This window comes from Eumetopias jubatus, unplaced genomic scaffold (assembly GCF_037043125.1).
Source record: "Eumetopias jubatus isolate StellerSeaLion01/CBP00866 unplaced genomic scaffold, mEumJub1_p1.0 scaffold_1, whole genome shotgun sequence".
Classification (NCBI taxonomy): domain Eukaryota; kingdom Metazoa; phylum Chordata; class Mammalia; order Carnivora; family Otariidae; genus Eumetopias; species Eumetopias jubatus.
Window position 1 is genome coordinate 165,592,609 of NW_028274807.1, and position 23,673 is coordinate 165,616,281.

A 23,673-nucleotide genomic window follows, 5' to 3' on the forward strand; every position below is an offset into this window, starting at 1 on the left:
TTTAATAGGGAGCTGACATGTGTTCTTAACTGTAACACAGAAGCAACACTGGAGGTGGAGTAGTCATCTTATGACAAGGTAGCAAGCATAAGGAAAAAAGCTAAGGGTATCTGAGCGAATGGTAAGAAGGAACTTGAGTCCATGATGGCATAACAAAGCTTTTGTACCAACTCTGGACTTCCTGCCTCTAGGCTTCTTGCTGCATAAGCAAAATAAAGTCCTATTTGGCCAAGTCGCTGAAGATGTTACATAAAACCCAATGAAATTTCTATCACATGTGATTCATGTATTGCCTTACAAATGTTCAGGGCTAAGGAGATCAAAACCTATTAACAGAATAAAAGCATGAAGGTCCCTAAGGCCCCCACCAAAATGTTTATTCTTCCTTATTATCAGTTACAAATAACTCCAGGAGAGTTCAATTCCAGAAGGATGCAGAGATATAACCCCGAAGATCACATGACAAGTTCCCCTAGGCCAAAGAATCAGACTGGGTTTTTCAGCCTTGTTATTTTGAAGACAGGAAGAGCAACACAATTCTCAGAAGAGTCAGGCTAAGAAAAGGCCAAGGGAGACACAAAAGCTTTCTTTGTGTAAACGACCATCTCTAAACAGTAAACTCACCCTTCTGGATGCTGCAAAACAGAAACCATCAATTCCACGGCCAGGGCTCCTGCAATCATGGCCAGTCCTGGGCGGCTCACAGTGCACTGCTGGTCCAAGGTCCGGTCTCTGGTTGACTAGAGAGAAACAATCATTGATGTGTGCTCAAAGTTCTAGTCCACTCAACCGTGCTGTCTGAAGCACGAACCTCCTCCATGTTAAAGCCATGTAACATAACCAGACGCTCGCTCACTGTGGGCAAAGAACATTCAGCCTCAAATAATACCACTTCTTGCAAATACCAAGAAAAACAAGATATACAACTTAGGTAACTAAATGAGGTAATTTGCTAAAAAGGAGTAACAGTTATAAACAAATTAAAGATTAGGGGCCTAGAGGCCCCATATATGGAGTTGCGTCACGTGCTCTTTTAACTGACTCAAATCAACCCCAATGTGCTTGGTTGTTGAGGGACAGAGAGACAGAAAAGAATAATCATTTGAATAGTGCAAATGATTCTGCCTTGCCATTCTAACTGAGCCATGCCTCAGAGTGCCTGTGATGTGGGACAATAATTTGCCTTTCCTGCAGTCCTCAGTTCCTGTGGGCCTCTCACAGTGTGGACATCGTGTCATACTGAGTGTGATCCCTGGGCTGAAATACAAGTATTTTTGCTACAACATGGCTCCAAACACAAACCTTCATTAATGCAACCAAAGAAATTCTTATCTTCCAACTTCAGGAAAATTAAGAGGTTGTTAGAGATAAACTTGACTCTGAATTTTTCACCTTATGAACAGATACAACTTTACTGTAATTGACCCTTAATCCTACTTGTTGGTAATGATGAAATAACGGGACCAGCTGTATGTTATAAAACCACTGATGAAGATTATCAAGTCATCCTTCTTTACATGGAGAATATTTATCTTTTTTTCTTTATACAGGGAGGACATAAAAGCCAGTCATCCAAAAGAGGTAGGAGTTATTAAGGAACAAGTTTTTAAAGAAAACTTGTTTAAAGGGGAAAATGAAGGGAAGGGTATGGAAACACCTATGCTTTGTTTCACTGGAAATGATTATCTGTTCTGATAAAAGACCATTCCTACAGACTATGCCTTGTGTGGTGGCAATAACACCACAGAATCTTACATTTGAATAGTGTACTGCTTGCTGTTCAGAGCACTTTCACATTTGACCCACCTTACACTATGAGTAGTCAGGTTAAAGTATTCTTTCCTCTCCTACTGGGGTTAGCAGATAAAATATGAGATACCCAGATGAATTTGAACTTCCGATAGACAACAAATATTATTTTGATATGAGCAGGTCTTGAATACTGCATGGGACAAATTCATACTAAAATATTATTTACCTGAAATTCAAAGTTAACTGGGAATCCTGTATTTTCACTTGCTAAATCTGACAATCTTATGGGACCCAGCCCCATTCTGCAGAAGTAGAGGCAGCCCACAAGCGGTATTTGGAATCACCCCACAAGGCAGTGTCCAAGCCTGGATTGGAATCCGGGTCTTCAGACCCCTCAGTTGATGTTCTCTTCAGTGATACATGCACAGGAGACAGTGCTGAGTGCTTCCAGGGATCAGTCTATCCTGCAGTTTCCCTGATGAGCTTTCCACAAAAAATGGTTGGTCACTGCGTTTATGCTGCTGAACAAGGAATAGCCTGTGCACAGTTGATGCCAATCAAGGCTCGTGGTGAGATAATGTCAGCCCCAAATTAGAGAATTCTTCTCTTTGTTAAAATATTTAAATAGTCACAAAAGAAAGAGTTGGGTCTCTTTGCCCCAGTGGGCAAGACAGTTGTATGAAATATTTGGAAGCACAAAGAAATCCACTTACATCTCCCGGGGCCACCACATCATTGCAGAAATAGCAGCCAAGTTTGTAGCCAGGGATGTTGGCAAAAAGTGATGAGCCCAAGAGGTCGGCAGGTGCCACAAGGTGACTAGAACACAAGTCCCCAGCTCCCTGCTGCTTAGGTTTCTTCAAGCCATGTCTCATGACAACAAACGTGTCAAATCCCAAGGCAGCATTGATGACCAGCTGTGGATTTCAAGGAATAAAAGTCTAGAGTTAAGAGACACTTACATTTTAAGCCATGGCTAATTTCATATTTGGTCAACTTTTTAAAATTTATTTTATAAATATTTGCATATGAATGTAATTAGAGTCTAGAAGCAATGTTAGTAAAAGCTACACAATACTGAGGATTTATTAAGTGCAAAACACTTGACCAGTGATTAACATTAATTATCTCATTTGGTTTCATTTAAAACTCCCAGAACACTTTTCCTATTTACAGATGAGGATAATGAAAGTCAGAGCAGTTACTTCTATAACTTGCCCAAGGTCACTTAGCTGGTAAGAGGTAAATGTATAAAACCATCTTGAGAGTTCTCAGTCTCATTCTTTCCACCACTGTGCTATCATCTGACATGCCTACACATATATATATTTTTTATTTTATTTATTTGAGAGAGAGCAGAGCGAGAGAGAGAGAGAATACATGGGTTGGGGAGAGGGGCAGAGAGACAGGGAGAAGCAGGCTCCCCGCTAAGCAGGGAGCCGGCTGCGGGGCTTGATCCCAGGACCCTGAGATCATGACCTAACCCAAAGGCTTAACTGACAGACCCACCCAGGCACCCCAACACACATTTTTTTTTTTAATAATAGCTTCACTGAGATATAATTCACACAGTATACAATTCAACCTTCACACAGATTTTTTAAGGACACTTTTTTTCTCACTTATACTAGAACTTCTCTTAGTTGTAATTTAACTTATTCTCCTAAATTTCTGTTTATACAGAAAGTTGGAAAATAAATGGTTCACCAGAAAAAAAAACAAAAATCACAATCTCATGGCTCAAACACTTACTACTAATAGTTTTGGCTATTTCTTCCTGTTTTCTCCCTTTCTTTCTCTTTTCTTGCCCCTTCTTTCTCCCTTCTTCTTGCCTCCTCCCCACCCTCTTGCCAAACAATATAAATGTTTATATGTTTACAGATATGAATAATTCATATTAAATATATATAATATCATCTTGTTTATTTAACATAATGTGATATTTTCCATGTTATTAAAGTTTTTGAGAACATAATTGTGCACAGCAGTATTTGGAATCACCCCACAAGGCATAGTATCCCATCATATTTATGTACTACGATTTATTTAACCACTCAGTACTGTCGGCCCTTGAAGTTGTCACTGACCAAACAATAGTGAATGAGACAGTCTTTGTCCTTTTGGAGCTTACGTTTTAATGTAAGTAAAATATCCCTACTAGAGGACCTCAAAGGGCTACTGTGAAAATTAAAGAGAAGATAGCTATTATACCAGACGGTGGTGTGTGAGGCAAAGACAGCGCCTGCCAGTGGCACCCTTTTGGGACCATGTCACTAGGTCATCCACAGCACATCTCTCTTCTGGAGGGAAGGCAGATCTCCCTCCAGGGTGATGGCACGTCAAGTCCCAACCAGACACAAGAGCCCCAGGATCCACACATTCTACCTTTCTTTTGCTCGCAGCAATGACGGCAGGGAGCCACCGGCTCTCCCTGGTGTCCATCAACAGGAAAACGACATCATGGCTTTCAATGAGCTGCTCCAGTTGCTCCACATCCCTGCGGGCTTGCTCCAGGGTGACGCTGGAAAAGTTCACCGGGTGTCCAGGCATCGGGATGCTCATGTTGAACCCTCTGGCATTCTGGGGAAACACCAGATATACAGATGTCTGAAGCAAACGTACAGGGGATATCTTAGAGCCATGTCTCCCCATAGCTACAAGCATGCATGTGTGTGGTCACTTGAAACCAGAAATTTCTCTGTGCATGATTTTGCTGCTTGTCCCTTTTGCTACCTGTGCCCTGCACCTTCTTCACCTCTAGAACCTAGATTATCTTGTCCTGTCATCCTAGGGTCCTTGAGCCTGGGTAAAGCAGCAAGCAGAGACATATGGATCCTAGTTCCAAAGAAGGAGCTAAGTACTTCCCATCTGAGGCAAGGGGGACACTGGAGAAAACCATACCTTTAGTTTTTCCTATAATCTGAGGCCAGGAACCTCTATCAAAGTGCCCTATGCTCAAGTCCCCTTTGTCCAGTTGTTTCTCCCTACTTGTTCCCAAATTGCCCCCCCATTTCCTTAGTCTATAACGTCTCCAAATAGGATATTATAACAAAAAACATTAATAAACTTACATAAGATTAGAATGACTGATAGTCTTGTCTTAATCTTAGAGGTATACTCACTTTAAAAAAAGCTCCCTAAACCAAAAAACTCTACTCTCTAACTTACAACCAGAAAATCTACTTATAAGTGTGTAGATAGATACTCATTTGGAGGGGACAGGTGGGGGGTGAGCTATAACAGAGTGTGGTACTCAAATGAAGCTTCATTCCTTGAGCAAAGAAGTTGTCGGGTGGCCCAGATTCTCTTCAAATGTGGGGACTCAGGAGTTTTCATATGGGCTTTAGAACAGCTCTGTAATTTACCACTGGTCCCCTGAAGGCCCCACTGTGTCTTGGCAGATTAACTGTGAGTCACATATGGGTGTCAATGAAGCCAGGGACATTAACTGTCCACAGAAAAGACAGTGTTCTAGAATCACAAACCACACCCTTAATCCCCTGCATAGTGCTGGCACAGGGAGGAGTTTGAAAACGTTAGTTTTTTCATTCATTTGCCAAAACCTGTCACCTACCGGAAAAACAGCTGGGGGCGGGGGCGGTGGAAACCAGAATAAGTAGGTCCTTTTACAAAGGAAAAATCTATTTTTGTGAATTGTAGCTATTTTCTCCTTATCTTAAACTTTAAACCTAATCTCTGGGATTCAAGAAAGGGACAATAGTAGCAAAAGCAATGATATTTAAAAGAATGGAAAAAAGTTGCAGGCAAAGCAGGAAAAGACACCAGACAGAAAGGACTTCAGAAAGAGATTCAAAATAAGTCCATTTTAACAATGAGAACACTACAGAGACAGCTATCTGGATCTCATTAATTAATTCACTCATTAAGTATTATGCATCTACCATGTACCAAATATTGTAAACAATAAGAAAAAACTGCAGTAATGTTAATACCTTACTGTCTTATTACAATTGGCAAAATATTTTAAACAGTGGTAGCTTGATCCAAAAAAGGTATTATTTAGGTATATTAATGACATCAAGATTAAAGCATAATTACTCAACACCAATTCTGACCTTTTCAATAATACAGATCCATACCTACTTCACTGACCTAAATGATTCTCTGCTTGCTAAAATTTCAGCCAGTAAGCCTACTTAGGACTGGCTCTCAGCCCACCATTTAGATTCACATGCCTAAGGCCGGAATTCAGCAAGTTTCAACACAGTAGTTTTCAACCTTGGCTGCACATTAGAACCACCTAGAGAGGTTTTAAAATACCTAATGTCTAGGCTTTTCCCCAGACTACTTAAACAGGAATTTCTGAGAGCGGGCCCTACCATCAGTATTTTCTAAAACACTCCAGATGATTCAAATGTGTAGCCAGGGTGAAGGATAGTTTACAGAAAGTATAATACACAGATCTCAAATGTACAGTTGGGTGTTTCAACAAACTGCAGATTAACCACTGCATACACCTATCAAGACATAGGACATTTCCATCACCCCAGAACATGCTTGTGTGCCCCTTCCCAGTCAATCCCCACTACTCCCCACCCCCAATGGGACAACACCTATTGCAACCACTTTTTAAAACCCTAGATTAGTTCTGTCTATTCTAGAACCTCATACAAATGGTATCCCACAGTTTATACCTGTTGGTGTTTGGCTTCTTTTGCCCAGCATAATGGTTTTGAAGTCCATCCATATTGTTAAGTATCAAGAGTCTGTTCATTTTTGCTGTATGAAAAACCTCGATTTGTTTATTCAATGTCTCATTGACAGCTATTTGGGTTATTTCTCAATTTTGGCTATTATGAATAAAGCTGTTACGGACATTCTTCTGTAAGTGTTTTAGAGTATATACATTTTCATTTTCTTAGGTAAACATCTACGAGTGGGATTTCTGGGTCATTAGATTGGTTTGGTTTCATGAAAACCTGCTGGACTGATTTACAAAGTGGTTGTTTTAGCAGCAGACCAAGAGCTCTGGTTGCTCCCCAGCCTGACAACATTTAGCCCTGTCAGTCTTTTTAATTTGAGCCACTTTAGTGGGTATGTAGTGATATATCTTCATGGTTTTTAATTCCTATTTCCCTGAGGCCATGGATGTTGAGCATTTTCATGTGTGCACTGGCCATTTACAGATCTTCCCTATGAAATAAATGTCTGCACAAGTCTCTGGCCCCTAAAAAAAAAGCCTTGCCTGTCCTTTTATTATTGAGTGGTAGGGGTTGTTTATGGATTCTTGATAATAGCTGTTTGCCAAACAGACATACTGTGAGTGTTTTCTGGGTTTTGGCCAGTCTTTTCATTCTCTTAATGGCATTGATTGGGAAGCAGAAGTTTTAGGTTTTGATGAAGTCCAAGTTATCCATTGTTTCCACTTATGGTTAGTATTTCCTGGGCCCTAGGAAACCTCTGCCTATCACAAGACTACTGTGCTGCTTTCTCCTGGAATCTCTGTAGTTCAGCTTTTATGCTTAGTTCTGACCTTACTGGAGTGTCACCTAAGGGCTCAGGGTGTTCAGTGAGGACGCTCCATTCTGGATAGATGGGATTCCAATGTCTCCTGGCCTTGGGGGAGCTCTGGAATCTCCATTCAGCTCACAGCAGACAGCGGTGCTTTTTTGCCCAGGCTTACAGAGTCATGCCCTGAGCTCATGCAGCTTGATCTGGTCAAAGACTCAAGGTCCTGCCCAGACTACTTCTCTGCTCAGCTCCTGCATGTCTGATACACTCTCCTGTGCGTTCCAGCTCCCTTAGCTGCTCTGAACTTGGATGTCAGTTTCCTCAGCTCATCAAGCCCAAGAACATCTCCTTGGGCTCCTCATGGGCTCTGGCATGGGCCAGAAAGTGCCTCCATGCAATGGGCTGGGACATTCTTTCTTTCCTTTCTGTCTAGGACCACAGTCTTTCCATTGTTCATTGACGGAGAGAGTCATTTTATGTATTTTACCCAGTTGCATAATTGTTTATGGTAGGAGAGCTGGTCCAATACCAGTTACTCATCAGGGTTAAAAAGAGATGTCCAGAGTTGGGTTTTAAAACCTCTGGTGTGGTTCCGCAATCCTACATTTTATTGCCTTGTCTTAAAAAAGAAAAGGTAACTTCAAATAGTTACTTGACTTATTAATAGTCAGTTTTTTTTCCTATTCAATTAATTCAACCCCAGGAGTAGACAGGGTATTTGCAGCAGAAAAGTTCTTTCCACGTTCTTGTTCCCTTAGACGTGTCTGCAGCCTGGTATGAGGAAGGTGATGAGCAAGTATCTGCTGAAGGAAACGACACCAAACCGAACATACAAAGAAAGCGCCATAAGCCTGGGTAACCCGTAGGTGAAATTGGATTACACCAGGACTTTAATGGACTCTGCACATTATCCATTACTGTTTATAAGGCAGGAAGGATAAACATAGAAGAGACCTGGCTCCTGGCCTCAAGGACTGAATAACCCAGTAGGGAAAGCAGAGTAGTACAATGTAAACGCCAAGGAGGATGCTTGAGCCTCGTGGGCTGATGGTTTCAAGGAAAGGTGAACTTGATCTCAAAGGCCCAACGTGAGTCAGCCCTAACATTGGCCCTAGCTTCTGTCCTAGGCCCTTCTCTGTCTTCCTGACCTCCATGCTTCAGGCTCCCCGTTTCCCTTCAGTTCCACAGAAATGCTGTGCTGCCTCCTGCTTCAGGCATTTGCACAGACAGCTCTGCCACCTTTCATCTAGCTGACCCCCACTCACCCTAGGACTTAGCTTCCTCAAGCGAGTCTAGCTCAGGTCAGGCTGCCTGGTAAATGTCCTCACAGCAACTGAGCTCCTACTTCATGCACTTACTATAATTACAACCGTTTATGGAATGAGTTATTGACCATGTCCCCCCTCTGGACTACAGAAGCTCCGTGCAGGGGAGAGAGAACTTTGTTTTGTTCTCCAGTCCCTAGCACACAGAAGGCCTTAAATATTTAATGAATAAGGAAAGAATAACTGAACAAATAAATAGGGAGGACTGCACTGGATCACAGACCATTTGGACAATGAAAAACTTCAGGCAACTAGTTAGTAGCAGAGGTCAGCTTCAAAGCCAGGTCTGTCTGGGCCCTGAAGGGAGTTCATAACACTTTTCAGTGATAGACTGGATTATTCTTCCCAACTCTATACTGCCTCTCACTAATAGAATTAAATGTCTTCACCCTTTGCCACATGACTTTGCAGGACCTCCGCTAGGAAGGCAGAGTAGACTGTCCAACCCCACTGACTTTGGGCTTGGCCCTGTGACTGGCTTTGGCATGGGGATGGAGAATGCTGCACTGTGTCACTGGTGAGCTGAGACTTTTAGAGGTATAATAAGTTTTCACCAATCCTTTTACACTTCCACCTTCTACCATAAGAAGAGCATGACCTAGATGACTGTTGCTCCCTGAACCCAGATTTTAAAATAATGACACACAGCACAGATTGGAACCTGACTTAAAGCCTGGAGTCCAGCCTAGCCCAGCAGCTAAGCTACAGCCAATCTGCAGACCTGTGAGTGTGAGATAAATGCTGGGTGGCTCAGATGGTTCAGTGTCTGCCTTCGGCTCAGGTCATGATCCCAGGGTCCTGGGATCAAACCCCACATCGGGCTCCCTACTCCACTGGGAGCCTGCCTCTCCCTCTCCCTCTACTGCTCCCCCTGCTTGTGTTCTCTCGCTATCAAATAAATAAATAAAATCTTAAAAAAAAAGATAAATGCTTATAATAATAAGACACTGAGATGTGAGGATTGTGTGACATGCAATAATGTAGCAGAAACCTAATTAATATGACAGGGTTGTAACATTCTTATTTCTTTTGGCCTTCAGCATCTAGCTGGGGACATAGTGGGTGCTCAATCAACAGTGTTGAATTAGACCCAACAGATGATGTTCCCCTGGATCACTGGTGAAATGGACAAAACCAACAACATTGCTTCTTTTAAAGCAAGAACTAAAATGAATGAATCTAATACTGAGTAATTAAACAGAAAAACCTTGAGAACGGGAGCTTTTTTTTTTAGGTAGCGCTGAGAGCCTCTTGTGGCACTTTAAGTGTTAGCAGATGCTTTGGAGACATCTAACTTCTGTCAGATAAACTGATTACGCATGCAAGATGCACATTTTCTTTTGTGGATGACCTAAAAAAAAAAAAACTGGCAAGATTTTGAATCAAATGAGCTGAATGACTTGTCTCTTATTATCTGGTGTTTTTAAAGTAAACAATGCAACTCAGAAACAAGCAGCAGCTCGAGTAAAAAGCTGAATATTTAGCCAGATCTTCATTCTGCACAGACTACATTCAATTTAATTTCATAAACCTGTACTAAGTAACTATTAAGTATTCTGGTGATGAAGGGAAAAGAATATCCTATACCTGAGCTACCAAGAATACCTTTGGAATAAGGCAGTATATAAAAATATGCACACTCCCAAATTCCTCAACTTAGACTCAGATAATGCTTTGCAACTTACAAAAACATTTTTTCATAAATTTTTCATTTTATTTTCACAATAATAGATGAGAGTTTTGCTTTGTTTTTCAGTGCCCATCTCTGCAAATAGGAAACAGAGGCTTGGTCATATCATGAAGTCCTGGGTAGTAAGTAACAAACATCCAACTTTTTCTTTTTTTTTAAAGATTTTATTTATTTATTTGAGAGAGAGAGAATGAGAGGCAGAGAGCACAAGAGGGAAGAGGGTCAGAGGGAGAAGCAGACTCCCCGCTGAGCAGGAAGCCCAATATGGGACTCGATCCCGGGACTCCAGGATCATGACCTGAGCCAAAGGCAGTCGCTTAACCAACTGAGCCACCCAGCCGCCTACATCCAACTCTCTTTTACCAATACGACAGGGCCTCATTCCCCAAGATTAATTGCGGGAAGCTATAGGAGACAAGCTCTGACATCCTCAAACAGCATCAACGTACCACTCCGGGGAATATTTTCTGAAGCCGGTCTGCTGCAGCCAGGGCCTTGGGCTTACCACCTGCGAGGCAATCTTCAAATTCATAGAGAGGCTGCCTCACAGGATTGGAGTAGGAGATATTGGCATTGTCCACAAATGTGATGTGTCTGACGCCCCAACCCTGCATGGAAACAAGAGATCATGGTGTGTTTCTGATGAACATGTCATGGAATATCTCTCTTAAATCCCTAAAAGAGGTTTTGCTCTAGATCAGCTTGGGAACCTCAAATACAGGAAACTTCAGAAAATGAATTGTGCAAATTCAGTTTCTGATCAACAGAGGGTCAACTTCCTTTAAAAGACAAAATAATTATATACCGGGTGCCTGGTTTTCTGCAGTAATGAGACTAAGAAATGTCAGAGTGGGTCTGACTAATAACTCATTATTTTTGACAGTGGCACCAGAGAAAGATTTGGAGGTGAGTCCCATAAGAATTGTCTATGTTGCTGTCTTAGAAGGATTAGCAGTAAGCCCCTAAATGTCCTTGCTTTCCCTTAATGAATAATTAAGTGTAAATAATAGCTCAGATTAAAACTCACTTAAAGCCTGAATTAACTCCTCAGAAAAATGACTTATGGGTTTTTCCCCATTGTATAACATCATAGAAGATTTTGTACTACTTCAAGACGTAAAGGCCTTATTAATATTCGGTAATGCAGGGGACAATTCTATATTATCAGAAATAATTTGCATGATTTCATATGCTTCAATTATAACTCCTATAAAGTCTTATAGAACCACAAAATTTTAAAGTGAGATGGAATCTTTAACATCCTTTGTCCAATTATTTTGTTCTATAGAGACGGCAAGAGTAGCCTGGAAATCACTTAAGGTCATAGATCTGGTTAATGGTGGGGAAGGAATTAGATCCACAGAGTTGCAACCAAATGAAGATTCCTATTTTTTGGAGGGTGAGGTGCAGTGTGTATTTTAGCAGATCATAAAAAAGCATAGTGATCTAAGAGAAGCCCTGCCATGACTGGCTATGAAACTGATTCTGCTCTCTTATTTCAATATCTTTCCATTAGGGACTCAGAAACTCAATTAGACTGATGGTTCCAAGGGGACAGTCAACAAGAACCCAAGATTCATTTTCAGGGTTGAGAAGGACAGGCCAGAATCCATCCTTTCAAAAGCATAGTTTAGATTATCTGTTTTGAAAGCCCACTGGTAAACTTTGGTCTACTCACCTAGTTTTGTAAGTGACTTTTACCAGCGAAGCAATCTACCATGGAGGCAGAATAAAGGTATGAAAAATCTAAAAGTCACTTGTGCTTGGTTTGGGGACATTTATTTCTGAAGTATTTTTACATTCCTTAAAGCAATGCTGAGTGGACTGCAAGGAAGGCAGTCTGGGAAGATGCTAGGCAGTGGGAAGAAAGCCAGGTAAATTACAAACAGGCCATAGGTTAGCCACATGCAGGGGGCATTCGAACTCAACTTTTGGCTTCCTGGAATGTTTAAATGGCTAATCTGCAACGATTAAAGAAGACTGTAACACTCGATGCTGGTGAGGATGTGGTGATGAAAAGCTATTGTACGGGTTGAGAATGTAAACTGATGTAATCTTTCTGGAAAGCAATTTGGCAATATGTTTCTACAGTCTTTCAAATGTTCCTATCTTTTGGCCTATTTGCAGCAATCTATCCTCAGTAAATACTTCCAGCAATCTATCCTAGGAAGTAATCTGAAATATTAACAAAAATGTTCCACAACATAATTTACAGTTGTAAAATACTGGAAACAATATTTTAATAAATAGTTTTATTTAATAAATAATAAATAAATAAATATTTAATAAAAAGAATAACGCCTACATTAGGGGAATGTCTGAGAACAGTATATCACTAGGGGAATGTCTCAGAACAGTATATTTCATCATATAAAAACGTATATTCTATAGTCATTAAAAACAATAGGCATAATTTTTAATTACATGAGAAAGTGTCTACAATGTTAATAGATAAAAGCGTGGGACATTATCATAAATAAGATTTTTAAATATATATTTAACAAACATTAAAGGAAATAAGTGAAAAAGTGGTAGGAAAATGGGTATCTTCTTTTCCTGCTTTATAACTCTAACACTTAACAAATTTTCTACAGGTTTCCACTGCCTTTATAATTTTTAAAAATGTTAAGAACACCCAAGCACCAATTCTGGAAGCCAGGTAAAGAACAATAAAATAGATTCCACAAAAGAGGAAGATATTAATGAAGATAAAAGTAGATAGTAATGAATCTAAAAGCAAAACAAAACCAAAACCTATAGAACTAATAAATAAATCAAGGCCTTAGTCCTCCCAAAAGACTGATAAAATAGACAAGCTTCTCTGGCAAGTCTGAATAAGAGAAAAAAAGAGAAAACATAAACATGCAACCTTAGGAATGAGGAAATATTTTTTAAAAAGATAGAGAGTTTTAAAGATGCTAAGAGAATACCATATGTATTTTGTGTCAATTAATTTTAAAATTTAGATGAATAAGAGAAATAAAATTCACAAAAGAAATGAAATTAAAGACTTACTCTCACTAATAAAAGAAATGCAAATTAAAAAGCTCTGTTTTGTACATGTTTCTAAAAGTACAGACTAGTAAAATGTTTTTGGAAGGTAATTTAGCTTGAAAAAAACCCATATAAACATATTGTACATAGTATACATTGTACGTGTGTGTGTGTGTGTGTGTGTGTGTGTGTGTGTGTGTGTTTGCATATATATACACATACACACACATAGTACATTCTCTCTAAAATAATAATTCCACTTTTAGGCCTTTTTTCCTAAAGAAATAATCCTATACATATGTAAAGATATAAAAATGTTCATTTCAACAGCATCTCAAAAAAATATGCTGAGGTGGAAAAAAATTGAGGACACAGTCATACAACAAAATACTATGTATAATTATATGGAACACACATTCTGTTAAGACTAAAAACCTGTTACAGACAGTATACTATAATCCAATTTTTGTAAACAAGTGACAGCAAAGATGACAAATGTCCCTCTCTATGTTCGCATCTGCCTATGAAAACTTCAAGGAATATGATATTGTGTACTAATCTAGGAAGTCTTCTTAATTTTGGGAAATGGGACTTGAGATGGGGGTGGAGAAAGACCTTCTATTTCTACTTTATAATAAAAGTATGAGTTCCTTTTATAGTTAAAAAGATAACTGGGAAAAGAAAAAAGGAAGGGAGAGAGGGAGGGAAGAAGAGTGGGGGGAGGGAAGGGGAATGCGGGAGGTAGAAGGCAATCTGGTACAGCAAAATAAGAAAAGAAGCCACAGCTTCAGAGGTACATCTGGCCTCCACCAACTTACCATCAATGTCCTAGCTACATTACAACCCAAGGTGCCAGCTCCAAGCAGCAGACACTTGACAGACACAACCTTGTCTAAGTCCAAAGTGGGGACCAATCTCCAACACATCAATTTGAGATTTAAATCCACTGATGACTCAGCTAACCTAGAAAATGACAGAATTATTTATTCACTCAGTCACTCATTTATGCCCCCATCTTATCCTTAAAAGATAGAAAGCATCCGAATAAGAAAATGGGGAACAAATCCTGAGCAAAATGGGATCAAAGGGAAAATAAGATGGAGCTTTAGGGCAACAGGGAGGAGAAATGGCACACAATTTGTGCCAGTGTAGAACACTGCAATTGCTAGTGATAGGCCATGATTGATACTGCGCCCCTAGCAGCCAAGGTGAAAATGCAAACATGACCACTTATAGGAGTCACTGTATCTATAAATAGAAAGACACCAGCTACTTAAGAGGAAAGTTTTCCCTAATACTGAAAACCAAGAAATATTTTCCACGTCCCCTCAAAAAAGGGTGCATTTATATCATCCCTTAAGTACAGTGTTGGTTCCCATGAAATATTTCTTAAAATGTCCTTCAGTATAGGCTAATAGGAAAAATTAAAGGGCCATGAATAAAGGACTAAACGTTAGTAGGTATCTGTACTAACTAGGTTTGAGAGTCTCAGCTCAAAGCAAGAACAAAATTTATAATGTCTAGAAGAGTAGATGAACTGTGTGCCCTTCCGAATCTCCATCAGTGGTATTAGTTCTCACAACCACACTTAAATCAAGAGTCAGGCAGCGACGAGTGGAGGAACACTCAACAACGTGAACAGCACCCCCTGCGCTGAGCTGAGCAATGCGGCTGGCCTGACAGAATGTGCTGTGTGTCCTGGTGATAAATGGCCCCAGTGGAGAAAACAGCTTCCAAAATATACCTTTTAGGGTCCATACATTCACTGAGGTTCACCATCCTCGGTCCCATGCCGCCTTTCTGGTTTTTTTCCCATCCAACTGCTTTGGGACAATCTTAAGGCAAATAAAATAGTGAGTTGAACGAAGGAGGGAAGAATAAAAACAAGTAAGTAGCAAGATGGACCACACATCAATAAGCTTTCAGTTCACTTCTTTCTCACAGAGGCTCCAGGGCCTGAATTTGCACGTACTTGCTAAGTTGCTCACCATCTCCCTCAACTACCCGCACACTTGGAGACCACCGGACCTGAGCATGGTTTTCCTGGAGAGGGGCTTCTGAAATAGCCCTCGACTCTGGCCTGAGTTGCCTCCACTTCCCCAGTTCCTGGCAGTTGCTCAAAATATGACAATCCTCTCTCGGATACAGGTATACAGGTAGAACCCTGTGGAGGGCGCTCTCTCCAAGGAACCCCAGCTAGTGTGACCGCACTTTTCTGCTGAAGTTCCCACCAGGCTTTGAACCTCTGTGTTCAGTTCCTCCTTCCTGTTCTTCATCCTTACCATGTCCCTCTGCTCAGCCTCTCAACCCTGTCACTGCGTACCTAGCCTGTCCCTCTGTTAAGCTGCCCTCTCCTTTAAGTTTATCCTTATCCATTCAGACCTTCCCCTTCCCCGACTTCTCTTTTCTCCACTAACCTCTTTTAACCTCTGCTATGGGTGCCTCTGAACTTCCAATTCCAGTTCTGTGTGATGCTCTGAGAGGGTAAGGGTCCCGTAGTTGCTCTATTCTACTATTATGAAATCCTCTTAAGCGTCTCACTTGCTTTCTAGAATACTCCTGCTACTTTCTCACCTTAATGGTAATCTGACTTCCTTGGTGGAAACCTGCTAATGGGGGCCTCTCTTACATTCCTCCCATCTTAGGACCTCTGCCACTCTCCCATTCTTACCAAATACCTGAAATTCACAATAAAGCCTCAACTCCTTATCAGGGAATTCATTTGGCCACAACCTATGCTGCTAGCATCCCCTCCAATGTCTGCCTTAAGTAACAGTCTCTGAAGGAACAGAAACTCCCTGACTTAAAAATGTATAGGACTACTGGGAAGAACTGTATGTTTCTAATTTGTATGTTGGTGTTCTTTGGCCATTCTCCTACTTTTAGATTGCTGTCAGCACTTCTATTTTTCTTTCCTTGGGAACTTTTTAGCTTTTGACCTCTGTTTTTAAAATAGTATTGCGCAATATAATTATAGGACCTAGAAGGTGTAGATTTTCTTAACGCGATCTTTCCTTTCTGGGATAGGACGACCAACGGAAAACCTTGGGGTCAGTTATCCTCGAAAGCTATGGCTGGAGACATCACTCACAGCAAGGAGCCAGAATACAAATGTCCCTTCCCATTTTAACTCAGGCACTCTGATGTGGTCCTTTTTCTTTTTTTAATGTAACAAAAAGTTAAAAATGATATAAAAGATGAGTTCTTATAGTAGTTAAGAGTTCAAAATTTTTTTTCTGGGAAAAGGAGTTCAGACATGTTACTAAATTCATGTTTTGTTTGTTTTCCTTAAGTATTCTTACATTAAATAAAAAAATACTTCTCAAATATATAGGCAAAAACTTGAAAGAACTTCAGAACCACAGTCTAGTACTGCAACTAACAACTCTGACCTAAGCTTTCTGTTACAGATAAGAAGTCATAGAACAAAATTTCATTTCCAACGAAAACATCTCTGTACTCAAAACGTTACAGCCATTTCTAAGAAAATTAGATATACTTTAAGCTTATTAACTATGAAAAAATGTAATTTATCAATAGTATTTAATCTATCCTATCTGCCTCTATATAAACTACATCCATAAGACGTGCCCCAAATTAATAGAAAAATATTTTTAGGAGAAAATTAGGTCTTGTTTTCCCACAGCTGAACAAGCAGAAGGAGAACATCAAGGACAGGAATTAAAATGAAGAATGTCCCACTCACAGCAGAGCCTGCTGCCTCCCTCGGCTGGATGCCAGAACACTTTTTGTATCAGCAATGGACAGTGGGCTCTTTGCACCACGAGGAACAAAAGATGATTAAAATTATACTTCTTATGCCAATGTCATTGCAATTATGGGTTGTCTTCAAAATAATAAAAAATACTACCACATCAATAGCTTTCATTTCATACTATGATACAGAATAACTCTTTACCAGGTTTTATTTAAAGTTTTATTTACAGCTAAGAGGGAAAACATTAATTTACATGAAAAAAAGAAAATTTGCCTTTCCTAAACTAAATAATCTACACTCACTATCAAGCATAAAGAAGATGTATTGAAGGCATTTATTGGGTGATAGGAAGCATCTTTTCCAAAAGGGAAATGTGCAATGTTTCCAGGCTTTGCCAGCTTCACCAAGCATCAGCAAGATTGTTGGGGCTGTGAAGGAAGAATCATGCAATGACTTTATCATAAAGATGGAAACAAAAGTGCCTCCTCTTATAGGAGCTGGCAGGATTAAGTGAGCGAGGAAGTGTGGAAGGCACCTGGTGGCCTACCAGGCACAGACCAGGCACATATCACTTGCTAGTTAACTCACCCATTCCCCTAGAACTATCTACAATTGTGGCTTAACATGCAGGTATGGCACCTCAGTTAACAGCACATGGAAGCTATTTTAGAATGTGCCAGAAGAGGGTGCTAAATCAAATGCATGGATCTAAACACAGCAGGGAAGCAGTGGATTTCTTAGGGCTCTCAACTTAACCTATAGCCTTCTTTGCCTAACCAAGCCAAATCCTCTGTTAATCTCTCCAAGAAATCTATTTAAGACATTTATCAGTGCTGCAGCGAAGAATCACTGATAAAATCTGCTCAGAGCCAATCAGAGCCAATCCTGAAACCTTCTAACTTCACTCTAGAAATGACATCTCAGAAGAGATGGTAACACTGCTTTCCCCAACACACACACACACACACACACACACACTCTGAGGCATAGGACCCCCAGAAGAAAGAAAGCAATGTGCCTTGGAACAATGCAGATGTGGTGAAGAGCAAATTAAACAATGTGTGTAAAGGTACCCTGAAAAGCATGTAAGTCATAGAAATCTGAGGGATCGTTTTGGAGCATGCAGGGCTTTGTGTAAGATAGGAAATTAACATAAATTAGCATTTATTAAATGACTATAATATGCCAGACATTGTATGCTGTCTTTTACACAGGACACACATTCATCCTAAGGGAGACTCCATGAGGCAGGTTTTATTATCTTTATTTTACTCGAATTTGAGTATGTATTCTATCTTTGTAACATGTATATAAATACATAATGTATGTTCACATACACACACATCTATAAAATATCTGTGAGCCCAAGTTTCCTAACTTATGAAATGGAGATAACAGCTGATGTCTACCCCACAGGATCTAGTGAAGAATATTAAATGTGGAAGGAGAAATGGCACTTTTGCTGACTGATTTACTATATGGAGAGAAAGATCACACATAACCTTATATAACAAATAAATATGTAGTGTATTAATATTTTGTTCTTCCTGTAAGAAAGGTCAGGAATAAAGATTTTATGTGAAACAAAAACTGGGGGTGGGGGGTGGGGAGAAATCTCAAGACTGGGAAAAAAAAAAAAAGGCCTGGAGGAAATTTCCTGAGGACAATCTTTGCCTTTGTTCCTTTCTGAATAGCAGAGTGTGCCCTCTGTTCAAGGGAGGTGTTCCCATGGGCAAAGAGGTAGGAGCTGTACTTTTCACTACCTTCTGCTGCCATTGTGAAGGGAAGAAAGGAAAGTTAAACTTGCTTCAGTTTCTGATAAATGATAATTATATGCATTCTCAAAGACCGGCAAATTACCTGGGCTAAATGCCATTTCTGGAAGCTTCACTTCGAAGATGATGCTGTGGGCAATGTCTCTCACCCCCTGCATGGTGCGGTCCCGGAAGCAGAGGACTTCAACAGACTGGAAACTGCTACTCCTGATGTCAGGCCCCAGGTTTGAATTAATTCATTTTTTTTTTTTAAGGAAGGGAAAGAAAGAGCTCACATAAGAGCTTCAGCAAAACCAGTTGGAAAGTATTCAATTCATCGTTAATTATGCCTCCTTGACACTCTTGGGGTACGGCCTTAACCTCTGAGAGATTTTGAACATGTCCACGTATGCTTTCCTTTGTCCAAATGCTTAGAGACTGAATAATGAATTGGCTGTGATTTCTTAGTGAAGTTTATATAACAATCACATTACAAATAAATAATTCTGACAAATGCGTCTTAAATACAGGGGAAAAAAGCTTACAAGACATTAAAAAGAACCTCTAAGACATACATGGGTTCTCCTGATTCCCCTTCTCCCATCTGAACTCACATTCTATGAAACAGCACCTCAGTCAGGAGTAGTTAGCAAGCCTGTGTGTACTCTCCAGTCACACTACCTGGATAAGCAAGTGTTAACCATTCTCTCTCCGGGGACAATCTATAATTAAGCTATCTTCATTTTTTTAAAGCATTTTTATGTAAGTAAAACAGATATAAAGACAAGTACACAAATCCTAAATATACAGGAGCTTATCTCATGCCTTCTCGCATTCACTGGCCACCCTATCAAGAGTAACTACTACTCTAATGTCTAAGTCCATTACTGGGTTTTTCCTGTTCTGATGTTTACATGGAAGGAATCAGAGAGGGCATATTCTCTTAAGGGCCAGCTTATTTTCACTCCACATCATGGCATCTGTGTTGACACGTGCATCAGCAGTTCACTCAGATTTACTACGACATCACATTCCGTCGCAATGAATATGCCACAATTTATTAACCATTTCACTGTTGAAGGACATCTGGGTTATTCCCAGTGTTTGATTATAAAGAATAATGCTGCTATAAACATCCCTGCGTATGTGTTTTGCTTATATCTGAGTGCACATTTCTCTGCATTATCTACCTGGAAAGAAACTGTTGAGCCATAGATAGTTTTAACTTTGGTGGATGCTGCCAGTTTTTGAGCAGTTTGAGGGTTCCAGCTGATTCACATCTTGACAACACTTGGTACTGTCATCTTTTTCAAGTCATTTGGTAAGCATGTAGTAGTATCTCAGCATGGTACCTCATTATCTCTATTACTAAGTAGAATCTCATTACATTTCATGTCCATGATGACTAATGATGTTGAGCATCTTTTTAAATGTATACTGACCTCTTAGATAACCTGTTTTCATTATTTTAGGGCGAGGAGAAAAGGAAGATGGTAGCAGTAGGAAAATCCTATCTGAGAGTGACCCAGACGGTTGGAGGGAGAGGTGGGAGAATTTCTGGCTTGGGACCTCTGGCTGCTCACCCTACCCTACTCTGAAATGTCTTTAGTGTAGTACGGTCAGAGTCTGCAGCTCCATAACACACCTGCTTAGGGGCTTACCATTGATGGAAATTGGATCATGACTGATGAATTGATTTATAATCTGGCTTCTATGCCAGAAATGAAAAAACACATATGGGAAAAAAGAGACACAGACAGAGGCAGACACAATGTCAAAAACAGATTGACAGAGACAGACAGACAGACACAGACACACACATGTAAATACCATCGGTGGGCTGCTAGGACCAAAAGATTCCTCAAAGGCCATCCAGGATGCTGGGCTAAGTTACAGGGATCATATACACCAACTGTTATCTGTGAAGAAAAAAGACTTTCTGAGTGAGTCAGGCATCATGTCAGGTTCACAGTACTGACACTGCTAAGACTTTCTCTTCCTTTTTATGCTATTCTGCAAAAACATTAACAATTAGACACGTGATGAAGGGCTAGAGAGAAGAGAAGAAAGCAAAAGGATCTCACACCAGACCACAGGACTTCTGGATGGAGGGGCTATCAAATTCTTCTCTGCACCCCCACCATACCTTGCAGTAGGCCTGGCACAGTAGGAACTAGATACATTTAGAAGGAAGAAAGATTGCAAGGAAAATATCAGGGAGGGAAGACAGTCAACTGTCAGGGCTCACACAGAGAACATCCTCTCATAAAGAAACACAATCTGTGAAAATTGCTAGCGTTTATGTAATGAGAAAATCAAAGAAGGGCCACTACCTGTAAGTCTACAGTCAGATCAAACTAAAAAGTCAGATGATTTTGATATTGCTAATATGTATTTCCTCCCACTCTGGCCCCCTCCAACCCCCTCAACGCTGACTATCTAGAAAACTATTCAACTTCAAATACCATTTCTTCAGTGAAGACTCCCTTTGGTGGGAATAGTCACTCTGTCTGCTGTGATTCCATAGCAATTTGTAAATTATACATAACATTTTTTACTTTTTCTTCTTCTTTTCAAAAGACAATGAGCATGCAGCACCCAGATCTTAATTTCTAAATACCATTCTCTAATAAAAGGAATCAGGGCTCCTTGAACACATGGCTAATCCTAGGGCTGAGGCAGGGAAAATACAAGATGAGCCTGCAGCAATAAGTGCTCAACAAACAAAGGCATGGAGCCAGGCCAAGGGGACACCAGAAAACCAAGTGAAACAGCATTCAATGGCCAAGGCTAGAACAATTTGAGCAATGCAAATAAATAACGCAGGATTGGATTAAAACCCAAAGTATAAAATAAACACTTGTGAGTCCATACTGTTATAAATAAATAATGGGATAAATAAAAATATGAAGATGAAGAGACAAGTCTTCTTTACAGAAGATTTCTAAACAGTATCTACACATACTGCCCCTTCCAGGAGTAGAGCTTAATCCTTCTCCTCCTTGAGAGGGGGCTGGACTTAGTGACCCACTCCCAAAGAAAAAACAGTAACTTCACAATGGAGAAACCTGACAAACGCTACCATAACCACATGATCAAGTTTAACATCACCAGGGATGCCATGTGAGTATCAGGCACCCCCAATATGATGCGACGACCAGGGCACCTCACCTTTAGTGTCATTCCTTCCAAAAACCCATAACCCCAGTCTAATCATAAGAAAACATCAGACAAACCCAAATTAAGGAGAATTCTACCAAAATAACTGTCTAGTACTCTTCAAAACTGTCAAGGTCAACAAAAACAAGGAAAGTCTGAGGAATTGCTACAGACCAGGGGAGACTAAGGAGACATGACAACAAAAGGCAATGTAGTCTCCTGGAATGGCTCCTGGAACAGAAAGAAGACATTGTGGGAAAAACTGGTGAAAATGTGAATAAAGTCTAGAGTTTAGGTAATAGTAATCCACCAATGCTGGTTTCTCAGGTACCATGGTATTGTAAGGGGATAACATTAGAGAAAACTGAAACTGGGTGAGAGTGTATGGGAACCCTCTCTGCACTGTATTTTAAACTTTTCTATAAATCTAAAATTATTCCAAAATAAAAACTTTATTTAAAAAAAGAGAAAGCAATGAGCATCTAGAGAGCAAGGATTATCTTTTTCATCTCCCCATGATCAGTTCATATATACATACCAGACACTTAGTGAATGCATGTTGAATAATGATAAGATGGATGGATGAAGGGATGGATGGATGATGGATGAGTGGGTGGATGGGAGGAAAGGAAGAAAGGAGGGAGGGTGAATGGGTTGGTGGGTGAAAGGAGGGAGAGAGGGAGGGAGGGAGGAAAGATGGCTGGGAGAGAACCATAAATCAACCCACAGGTTTCCTTTATAGGTGTAGCTGTGGGTTAAATAAAAACATGGTAGAATTTTGGTTACTCTAGATCCAGTTAGTTCTGTAAGAATAGGGCCAGGCCAAACAACTCCATTTATTTTACTACAATGCTCAGTATAATGTTAAGACACAAAGCAGAAGCTTAACCCATACTCAGAGAAAGGAAAGAAAGGAAACAAAAGATAGAAAGGCAGGAACGCAGGAGAAAGGCAGGAAGGCAGGAAGGCAGGAGAAAGGCAGGAAGGCAGGAGAAAGGCAGGAAGGCAGGAAGGCAGGAGAAAGGCAGGAAGGCAGGAAGGCAGGAAGGCAGGAGAAATGCAGGAACGCAGGAAGGCAGGAGAAATGCAGGAAGGCAGGAAGGCAGGAGAAAGGCAGGAAGGCAGGAAGGCAGGAGAAAGGCAGGAAAGCAGGAAGGCAGGAGAAAGGCAGGAAGGCAGGAAGGCAGGAAGGCAGGAAGGCAGGAAGGCAGGAGAAAGGCAGGAAGGCAGGAGAAAGGTAGGAATGCAGGAAGGCAGGAGAAAGGCAGGAAGGCAGGAGAAAGGTAGGAATGCAGGAAGGCAGGAGAAAGGCAGGCAGGCAGGCAGGAAGAAAAGGCCTATAAGACCACTATCCAGAGAAAACTAATATTAACACTTTGGTATATAACCTCCCATAACTTGATCTTTGCATAAATATATTTTTATCACAACTTTTATACAATTATATAATTTTAGTACAATTTTTATTACTAATTGAAAATGAGATGCTATAAATACTGTTTTATATCTCTTATTCTATCGTGAACTCTCTTCCATGCCAATAAATGTCTTTCTACAACCACTGTTGGTAGTGGCTGAATGGCATTCCATTGTACTGGTGCACCATAACTTGAAGGACAATTAATTAGCCTTCATCTGTGCTCAATACAAACCTCTGAAAATGAATTTTACTCTAGTCTTATCAGATAATTATTGCATTATTCCAAGGATATTCTTTTTTTGCTACCTTCTCTATGTGAAATTTTCTTATTCCTAACACCGATGCTTTTTGTCTAGATGCATTTCATGTCTTTGATGCAAACAGACAGA

General features: G+C 40.3%; 1 protein-coding gene across 3 annotated transcripts in view; it reads right to left on the reverse strand.

Moving 5' to 3' along the window:
• The window catches only part of ATG7 (autophagy related 7), a 232,300-nt gene that overhangs the window by 169,554 nt on the left and 39,073 nt on the right, over nucleotides 1-23,673 (reverse strand). For all 3 annotated transcript variants that reach the window (XM_028101770.2, XM_028101772.2, XM_028101771.2), the window contains exons 8-15: nucleotides 20,536-20,624; nucleotides 18,812-18,933; nucleotides 14,978-15,068; nucleotides 14,052-14,196; nucleotides 10,689-10,847; nucleotides 4,138-4,332; nucleotides 2,466-2,669; nucleotides 625-740 (exon numbers count right to left, since the gene is read on the reverse strand). In XM_028101770.2, the coding sequence (XP_027957571.1) occupies nucleotides 625-740; nucleotides 2,466-2,669; nucleotides 4,138-4,332; nucleotides 10,689-10,847; nucleotides 14,052-14,196; nucleotides 14,978-15,068; nucleotides 18,812-18,933; nucleotides 20,536-20,624 (1,121 nt within the window). The remainder of the gene's footprint in view (nucleotides 1-624; nucleotides 741-2,465; nucleotides 2,670-4,137; nucleotides 4,333-10,688; nucleotides 10,848-14,051; nucleotides 14,197-14,977; nucleotides 15,069-18,811; nucleotides 18,934-20,535; nucleotides 20,625-23,673) is intronic.